The sequence below is a fragment of the Lepidochelys kempii genome, chromosome 4 (genome assembly GCF_965140285.1).
Source record: "Lepidochelys kempii isolate rLepKem1 chromosome 4, rLepKem1.hap1, whole genome shotgun sequence".
NCBI classification, from domain to species: domain Eukaryota; kingdom Metazoa; phylum Chordata; order Testudines; family Cheloniidae; genus Lepidochelys; species Lepidochelys kempii.
Window position 1 is genome coordinate 44,107,933 of NC_136383.1, and position 10,421 is coordinate 44,118,353.

General features: G+C 37.8%; 1 protein-coding gene across 1 annotated transcript in view; it reads left to right on the forward strand.

Moving 5' to 3' along the window:
* The window catches only part of LOC140910382 (UPF0462 protein C4orf33 homolog), a 28,335-nt gene extending 18,122 nt beyond the window's left edge, over window positions 1–10,213 (forward strand). The window contains exons 5-6 of the mRNA XM_078852480.1: window positions 8,212–8,411; window positions 9,939–10,213. Coding sequence (XP_078708606.1) covers window positions 8,212–8,411; window positions 9,939–10,026 — 288 coding nt within the window. The 3' untranslated portion in view covers window positions 10,027–10,213. The remainder of the gene's footprint in view (window positions 1–8,211; window positions 8,412–9,938) is intronic.
* The last annotated feature ends 208 nt before the right edge of the window (window positions 10,214–10,421 follow it).

Genomic DNA, 10,421 nt, shown 5'->3' on the forward strand with positions numbered 1-10,421 from the left:
ACCTCCTGCATGGTACCATTTCTCCTCACCTCTGAATGATGTATCTCACAGAAGGGACTCTTAGCACCTTACTGGTCAGGAATTAGCTTGTGTTCCCTCTGCAGGCTGGTTTTATAGCTTAGAACAAAGATTCTCAAACTGTTTCACAGGATGGACCATATATTATTAGTAAGGTTAAGATTTTTGTCACAGTTATTTTTAGTAAACGTCAGGGACAGGTCACGGGCAACAAACAAAAATTCATGGAGCCCCTGACCTGTCCCTGACGTTTACTAAAAATAACTGTGCAAGCCGCGTGGCAGAGGTGTACAGTCTTGGCTGTGGCCCCCGCCACAGGGCAGGAGCGAATGGCCCCAACTGTGGCCCACACCAGAGGCCACAGGGCAGAAACGCGTGACTGTGGCTTTGGCCCCTGCTGCAGGGCAGGAGTACATGGCCCCGGCTCTGGCCCTGCTGCAAGCATTGGGGCAGGAGCGCACGGCCCCGGCTGCGGCCCCAATGGCAGGGCTATGTGGGGAGCATAGCCCCAGTTCCAGCCCTGGCTTCAGCTGTGGACAGCTGAAGCTGAAGAAGTCACAGAGGTCCAGTGAAGTCACGGAATCCATGACTGCCGTGACCTCTGTGACTAAATTGTAGCCTTAATTATTAGTGAATTTGTTTTGTGGACTATCCTTCACTCCCCACCTTTCCAGTTCATAATCTTTAAACTACAGCTATTATCTACATAGCGAGTATTGTTAGAGAAGTATTGAATGCCTTTTTAGTGGTCTCCAATGCACTATAGTATTTGGAAACAAACAGGAGATCCAACAGCAAGTGACCAGCCAGCTTTCCACAGACTACCAGTAAGTGTTCTGTGGCCTACAGATTGGAAATCTTTGACATAGAACATAAAATATTGTGAACTAAATGTTCAAAACTAGGTGCCTAGGTTGTTATTGCAGAAATAGGCACACATGAGTGAAGATAGTGAAGATTTACATAATTTACCTGTTTTCAGCTGTGTGAAAAAGTGAGGTACAGATCCTGACCCTAGCTGTGCACTCACACAAGGGAACAAGTGGGCCTGCGGTAACCGTTGATTCACCTGTGCCTGCTGCTCATAGTGTGAAAGAAAGAGCAACTACCACCAAGATGCTATTCCTCTTCCTGTAAAGGGGAGTGGATAATTGGTTAGCAGAGTCTGGGAGTGGGCAGAGTCTTGGTTCTGCCCCCTCAATGTGTTGGCCAGCACATCTGAGATGGCACACAGAGGAAAGTGAGCTGCTCCAGAGAAAGGGATGGTGCAGTTTACTTGTCCGCTAGAGGAAGGGGGAAGCAAGGAAAAGAACTGAAATATTCCTGGGGAAGATTATTAGGGGAGGATTGTAAGATTACTGTCTACCCCTGAATATTGATGGTTTTCCTTTTAATGTTTGCAATGGAAAAGTCTGTTCAGGTGATCCTGAAAAGAAAAGAGAAATTGAGTTTGTTCAGTTTTTTACTCTTTATGGTGTATAGAGAAGACCTAGAAGTGTTGCTTTATTTTTAATATTTTTCCTGCTGTTTTTAACCTTAGAAATATTAAAGTCTAACCTTCTCTAGTGTTAAGAAAATAGGAAAACAGGAGCTGCTATACTTGTTCTGACCAATAGTCTATCTAGTCTAGTATCCTAGCCGTGACAGTGGCCACATCATAGTTATTCTGTGATCAACCAATACACCCTGATCTTTCCCTGCCTCTGTCTCGTCCAACTGATAAATCCCCAGTTTATAGCAAAAATTCTTGTTGTTAGTTCCTAAGTGCATGACCTTGCACTTTGTACTATTAAATTTCATATCTTTCTGTCTTCTTAATTTTAAAGAGGTGTTGTTGGTAAACTTGTGGGGTAGCTCAAAGTGTATTAGGAGCTCCCTTAGCCGCTAGATGAATTGACAGGTGTGCTGAATCTTTTTTCCAGTTGATATAAGGTAATATAGGGCGAGTTAATGAATAGGAACAAAATACAAATTATTTTTAACAACCTGAATAAAGACCTCTTCCCATCTCAATTAATCAGGTTTACTGAGCTATCACAATAATGGGTCCAGTACAAAATAGATGGGTAAGATACATGCTCCAATGTCTGAATGCTATCAGTTTACCAGTGCTTTTCCCTCCCACCCCCGCCAGCTTGTACTGAAAAACCAAACAAATTCACAACCTTCCAGACTTTCAGTTTCTTTATGAAATATAAAGAAAATGATACAAAGCTATATCTTTCCATTGCAGATAATCTTTAAAGGAGATTTAGATTCTTATTTAGGTGCTTATATGGGAACTGAGCACTTTTGAAAATCTGTCTCTCATAGACTAGTTTTGATTGATTCATTTCAGAAAGGACCACTGTAACATATCCAGACTTCCTTAAGCTCAGGAAGTGCATATTGTATAGGGATATGATGTTCATATTCTACATTATATTTTAATTTGTTTTTTACTACTTTGTGGTGGCTGAAAAAGAAATACAATAAAAACAATAGTTAAAATATGTTTTAAAAAAGGAAAAATCCCTAAGGCTCTTTTCTGAAAATGAAAACATTTAAAAAATTACTATAAAATATGTTTTCTCACTGTACAGGATTTTTTACAATGAGAATAAAATAATGTTATTTCTCAATATAAGTCCTAGGAAAATGCAAAATGGTGTTCATTTTACCCCTGTTGCTCACTTTGCCAACTATTTCACTTCATGGTAGGGCTCTGTCTGAGGAATATTAGCTTCAAGATTAAATACAGGTCATTTGTTTTTAAAAACGATTTAAAAAATTTAGAATAATCATGGTAAAATAATTTCTGTAATATCTTTTAAAAATTAACGGATTTTCACTTCTTTTGTTTTTTACTGACAGGTTTGCAAATTGCAATCACTGCTCTCTTTATCCTCTTCCCCTGCTGTTTTTTTTTTCTTGGTGGTAATCAGGGATAAAGTAAAATTTACTATCATTTGTGTTACTGCCTGTAACATAAATCATAGTAATAGTACAGTTTATTTGAGTAATACCTGTATGCCTGCTAATCAGTTGTAAATTGGTTCCATGGATGTAACTATCAAATTAATAATAAAAAAAATTCACCACTAGACACATTCTTACATCCAAATTTCAGTTACACTATGTAAGCGACTGAGGTCACTTTAGACCTTTTATTTCTTTTTATTAATATTTAAATACTGAGCAGTCCAATATCACTTGAAATCCTTGTGTTGCACATATACTTTTACTGTTGGCTCACAGTGTCAGTTAACTGAACATTGCACTTAAGGCTTCTGTTGAGTTGAACAGGATTTCTGTCTTGCATGAAATCTTTGGCAGATGGATTTTGTAAGGTCAATACACTGTAGTAATGATGTTTGATTTAGCATGAGGCTCTGTATCTTTGTGAGAATTCATCAGAAAATGTTCACCTCCTGTATTGACAAAGGATTTTTAAGGTGAGTAAAGTGCAATTTTAAAAAGTGTTCTTGTAGTTAAAGTCCCAGTCCTGCTCTTGTTGAAATAAATGGCAAAACTCCCAGATCTTGCCCTGGGGAATGAAATATGGCTAATATTTAAGCAGTGATGGCTGATGGGTTATTGACCAGCTGAGTGAGGAGCCTTAACGTTCATGTAACCCCTTGTCTCCTGCAACTGGTGTTTCACTTCCAGGAAATGACCAGTCCAGAGATTGCTATTGTAAAAAGGGACTCTGTCAACATAAAAATCACATGTATGTTGTTACAGACCTGTTACAGGTATTCTAACACCTAAGATTACTATAAATGAGGCTAAAGAGAGAGTGAGACTTGTTTTGTTTTGTCGGATTGTTTATTGTGTACATACTTGACCTGTATAATCAGTTTCATTGTTTCCCCTGTAGAGTCAGATAGTTCATCAGATCATCCAGTTATGTTTGGGTCTTTCACAGGGTAACAGGGGAGAGAGAAATTTCAAAACCAAGGGTATGAATTTTAAACCATAAACACTGACTGTAGGACTCAGATGGATGTTGTACGTGAAACTACGTTTAACTGATGTTCAATTTGATAGTGTTCCTTTACTTATGAACATTTAAAAATGTGAGGGGGTGGGGAAATAAAGAAATTACTTTTTCATGTTTTGAAAAATTTAACTGAACAGCATATTGCTATGCTTATAGTCTCCTGTTTACAATACTGGTCTTTTCCCAGCAGTGAGAAACAAACTACTTTGATTTTAGGAACAAGTGGTTCTGTTTGTTTGAAGAGGAAAAGTCACTGGGCTTGAGATTCCTTGACATACAATGGCATATATCAGAAGTAACTCCACTGAAGTCAAGGGAGTTACACCAGTGCAAGAGTAATCAGATTATGGCCTATTTATTCTTCCTCACGTCACATCATCTTAAAGGACAAGATGAACATCCAAAGACAGAACATAATTTGACTTAATTCCCTGCTCTGTAAAGACTAGTCCAATAAACAAAAGAATAGTATTGCATTCTCTACAGTCCATTAGTTTGCAATATACAATGGCATGTATAGAAATCTGGACTGCGTAGTAGCAAACTTAAAACATATTTCTTTTTCAAATACCAATGTCAGGTTGATTTAAAATCCACTATAGTCATGGAATCATAGTTCAATTTCTGTACAATGCAGGCATACCAGGAAATGATGCAATGGAAATATAAAGAGTTATGATTATTTTTCAACACAATTCAATATATTTTCTTTTCATTGACTTGGCTCAGTCGGTTGTAATTGAGGATAATGTATTCTGAAAAATCTTCTTTACTGACAAAAATTACTTCAGAGCATCAAAATATCTTGACCTTTTGTTATTGTGTTCTTTTAAGGAATCAATGCAGGGATTCATTCTCTCTGCATCAGAGTCAGTGACCACATGAATGAGCATGGCTAGTTCCACAATATCAGTCATAGCAATAGATTTCTCAATTGCCAATGAGTAATACCCACAAATGGTAAGATTCTCAGAAAAGAGAAAAAACAAATTCTCATAGAGCCCTGTGTACTACAGTGTAAATGAAAAATACTCCCAACAAACCTATTTTAAGGCAGTGTTAAGCAGAGAATATTACACATACAAAGGGCAGGAAATTTCAGAGTAACATTTTTCACATATGTACATTATATTAGCACTTTTTATTACATGGTCACACAATTTATCATTAAAGGTATGGCTGACTTAATTTATCAGCAGCCCTCCTTGCCACCCACCCCTCTGTATGTGTTCCAAGGTCCTTTCCTGCAGTTACTTCCCAATGGGTCTTTATTTTGACAAGAATGTGATAGTTCTCTACTCCTTTAGTAGCTAAGCCAGATTCTACACTATGACTGCCAATTTGTAGGCTTCCTGTCCACCAAATTCTATTATTCTTGTGTTGTGGACATGGCTCAAGAGGCAAGGTGTAGGGGTAAGTGTAATACCCAAAAGGCCTACCAATGACACAGCCATGGGAAGTAGTGAAAAGGTTTGCCAGAAGCTGGGAATGGGTGACAGGGGATGAATAACTTGATGATTACCTGTTTTGTTCATTCCCTCTGGGGGACCTGGTATTGGCTACTGTCGGAAGACGGGATACGGGCTAGATGAACCTTTGGTCTGACCCCATACAGTCTTTCTTATGTTCTTATGGCTGCATGGCTATTGGTCTTCAAATTGTACATGGAGGTCAGAGTGATTTTTCATCAGTACCTCTGATGGCTGCTACTGTCACCAGAAAAAATCTGGGCAGCCCCTGATAGGGTTAATAGGATTATATAGAAATTACAGTAAAAACCTACAGAATTCAATAGAGAAGGATATCCTGTCTATAGGCTTTTGAAATATCCTATATAATTTTACAGGAGAACATAATTTTCTATTGTATTCTGTAAAGTGGTCAAAAATTTGAAGCTTTCTGTAGAAATGATTGAACTTTTCAAAAAGAATAAGTAAAACTCTGATGCATACAGTGTTGAATCCTGAAAGTCATTCAAATGATTAATCATCAAGTCAAGGAGTCTCCTGATTTTTGAAAAATCTAGTTATTTGAGAAACGGAACTGAAGATTTTAAAAGTGGAAGGGCTGCCTGTCAAGTTGAAGGAGAATTTTCTTTGGTTGTAATTAATGGGTTTACTTGTAATCTTTCAGCAATAATCAGGGGGACAATAGATATACTGTGTTCCACAAACTCTTTTTTCTTAGACTTTCATCCAATTTCAACTACAGTCACTGTTCTCCTTAGTTTTAAAGATTTTTAGCTCAAATTTGAATGGGAGCTGGCTTTAACCTCACTCTGTACCTTTCCATAATAAGAATGAGTATAACCCTGCTTTAGCAAGCCGTTAGCTACTGACTATTTTGAATGGTAACAGTCTGTGCCTTGCATAATGTATAAATCCAAGAATACATGCACGCACACACAAATGTGTTACCACTTTATTAGACCATTGTACAGATGATGAGTAGAAAAGTTGAAAGTAGTATTGTCCAGAAAGAGTGTTGAATGATCTGCAGAGAAGGGCTGCACTCTTTGGAGGGTATATAAACTTGCTATGTAATACCCAAAAGACCTAGCAATGACACAGCCATGGGAAGTAGTCAAAAAGTTTTCAACCTACAGTATCATTAAAAACAATTAAAAGATAATACACTATCGGTGTCCCACTGAAAAGGAGTTTGTGAGCCTGTTTCACAATCGTTGTCACTTTAGAACAGATGTCCCCAAACTTGGGTCCCTGGAGCACTGGCTGGTGGTCTGTGGAGAGCTTGCTGGGTGTATTGTGCTGGCTTCTTTACATTTTTACAACTAAAAATACTTTGCTTTACTTCCTAATGTTACTTTTCCACATAAGTGGTTGCTGTAGTTGTCAGAGACCTATGTTTCTCAAAATGTGAGGGAAGTGTTTTGTGCCATCTCAGATAGGAGGGAAGTGGTCTGTGGGAATGAGAATAGCAGGGGAATTGGGATTTGGAGGAGAAATGGTACAATTTGTGTGTTAGAATATAGTTCACCTCCCTCTAAAAATGTTTGCTAACCCCTGCCTTAGAATATATATATATAGTACATTTTTGAGGAATTCATTCTTTTGGCTCTGATTTTATTTTATTTTCTAGTCTTCAGAATAAGGAACCTGAGTTCCAAATTGTCATCTTCATCTCCACAGGCAGAGGAAATAATAAATAAAATAAATCCATGGATCTCTGCCATGGAGAGGAGTGTAAGTGGAGAGTGCTGTTTCTGTGGCATTGTCCTCTTGCCTCTTCCCCTTCCTCCATGGGACTTGGGAACTGCACATGGGAAGGGCGGGGCCAGGGTAGAAACAGGTGGAAGTAGGGGCGAGGCATTCCCCATGCATCACTTCTTCACCAACCCTATAGAAATTCTATATCAGTTTTTATATATACCTCCTTTACATGGTAGACTGAAGGGAGACCCTGGCGTTCTGGGGAAAATGTCGTGGAACAGACCAGGGCAGCACTATTCCATTAGAACTATGCAGCCGTGTAACCCGAGTGAGGCAGTACAGCTGGGACCCTGGAAATATTTTGATAGCACATGGACAGCACCACTCACCCAGGGATTCTGCCTCAATATTAAAATATAAATACACTTTTTCATCTGTGCATCCTTCAAGAAATGAGGTTATACGGACCTGCAGGGATTGATTATTGAGGATTAGATTAGCAGAATCTGTTCTCCTTATCAAAAGCATTACATTCCTTCTGAAGTGCATTCTTAGCGTTACAGCTTGGAGAAAGAAAATAGGTAGTCAATTAAAATGACACCAACTAATCAATGTCAATTTCTGTGACAGAATTCAGTTGTGTTTTGTATTACAACACCTGCACGTGTATCTACTTGTAAAAGTAATACCCAAGAATTCTGTTCCATATGCAGTTGCATTGTTTGCTGCATGAACATATCTTCAGCTGTCTTTGTTTTCATTATTCTAAATTTACATGTCAAATTCATTACTAGAAAGAGATAAAATAATCCATATATTATGGATAAACAATTATGAAATAGTAATTGATATTTTAATGGAAATACTAACAGACTCTTAAATCTAATGTCATTTATAAGTATTCCTTATTATCTAGATCATTAAAAAACACACTCATGTTTGTCTGAAGGTGCCTTAGTTCAACATGTTTAGTGATATTAATTTTATATTTAAATAACAAGGATGTCATTTTGATTTTTTTTTTTTTAATCCTGTGTAAAGAAAGGACTCGACTTGATATTTAAGGCAGACATAAACTGGAACAAATGGAATGGCACAGCACTTATTCCTTGGAGGTATTTCCCACCTGGTGTTGACAAGATGAATTCCTATGCCATCCATGGGTCTGGAATTGGAAGAACATATGAGGCACTTTATCCAATACCTAGAGAGGATATTGAACCAGGACAGGGGCCTAATTTGTGAGTACAAAATCAGTATCTTATTTATGCTTGTTTTCTCTTTTGTCTGTGACGACTAATACAGCAAATTTGGGAAATCCTTCCTATTGCAGTGTAATGTGGTGAAAAATACTTTCAGCGTGACACAGCTAGGAATTATGAAACTGCCTTTTGAGTCTCAATCCAAAGCCCCCTGAAGTCTGGAAATGGAAGTCCTTTCATTTACTTTAATAGGGTTTAGATGAAACTCCTAGAGCAGAGGCAGACTGTAATCTGAAAAAATACGTTTCAGCTGATGAGAATACAGAACTTCCTTTTTTAAAAGTGTTTTTCATTCACAATTATGAGAAATGTATATACTAGAGGAAATATAATACCGTGACATACAAACAAACTGTAGAGAGCATATTCCACTAGTTCTTCCCTGTTCATTAATGGATCCAATTCAAGGTTCCAGTACTAATTTACAAAGCCCTGGTTGAACAAAGCACCTAAGCAGGTGCTTGATTTTAAGCACAAAAAGTCCCTTCAAAGTCTCCATTGGCGTTTTTGTCCCAGATGGGTCATGATCTTTTTAAAATTATGGGCTGGATTTGCAGCTCTGCTCTGGCTGCTTTGTGCTGTTCTGGATGCAAAGCGGACATAAAGTCATTTGTTCCAGTATGTGAGGATTCCCCCTATGCAGGGAAATAGGTAGAATAGAACTACTATATAAGCTCCTACTCCACCCTCTCTCCTGACCCCAGAGCAGGACAGAGCTATGCTGTCCCTAAACTTCAGCAGTCTTTGCCAAAAAGATTTCTTATGGTGTCTTTACATTGTAGCTGGGGAGCAAGCCTCTCAGCCCAGGTAGATAGGGCTTCAGCTGCCATGCTAAAAATAGTTGTGTGGACATTGTAGCTCTGATGGAGACTCAGCCTAGCCACCCAACTCCTAGGCTTGCTCCCAGCTGCAGTGTAGACATAGTCTTAGAGCCAGAGGTAGCTGGATATAAGTTAGAGGGAGCAGCCTTTGAATGAGTTAATTCTTTTTGGCTTTGTGAGCCAAATGACCTTTAAGTTTTTGGTCACAATTTTGTGTGCTAAATTATTTGTGGGCACAAATGATAGTTTTTTTGATATCTATTTGATTTGTGAGAGCAAAAGCAGAATTTGTGTCCTCAGTAATTTGACCTTGAAATACTATTTCAGTTGGCATAGTTAAAATATTGACATTTACTGCTTGCAGGAGTTACAATGACTAGAGCATTTGTCATGTTTTCTGTTCAAAAGAGAGGGAATCCCACAAATAGAGCTGTGAAAGTGAATACTGAACTGCAATAACTGTCAAGATTTTAATAGCATCTACTATATTTACCCCCAGAAATGATTATGTGCACAAAAGTATAGGGTCCAATGACTGTGTGTGGTGTTCTGAGTGCAGATTTTGGTTCCAGCTCACCTTTGAAGCAAACTGTTCATTTTGAAGTGTATTATTAAAGTGAGTATTGAAACTTGTATTCTTTACTTACAAGTTGCTTTTTTTATTATGCCTGTTTCTCACCAATAGCCATCGTCTGGAGTATTTCAAAAAGTTCAGTCTAAAGTGGATTATGGGAGAGAACTGGGAGCAACCTGCATCAGACCTATGGAAATAGCTTAATCAGTGTCTACAATCAAGTAACTCTCTAAATCACAAACACAGTTATTAGAAAACAAAACAAAACAAACCCAAACAAAACACCCTTACCCCCAAATTATTTAAAAGTATATTTTCAAATTGCTGGAATTGTTGTATTGTGTCACAGCTTCAAATTGATGTGGCAATTAAAATAAATAATTTAAGAGGCTGTTTCTTTTGATCATGTTTTGTTTTATATTGATTCTTTTTAACAATTAAATGATAAAAAGGGGATAATGGGTGTTTTAACAACTCTTTTTCAAGGCATGTTTTATCTTCCTAAAACACCTCTTATAAAGTTAATAGAAACCAATTAAATTATTTTAATCTGGCTGTGAAATACAAATGATACTAATATTTGTAAGCTAGACA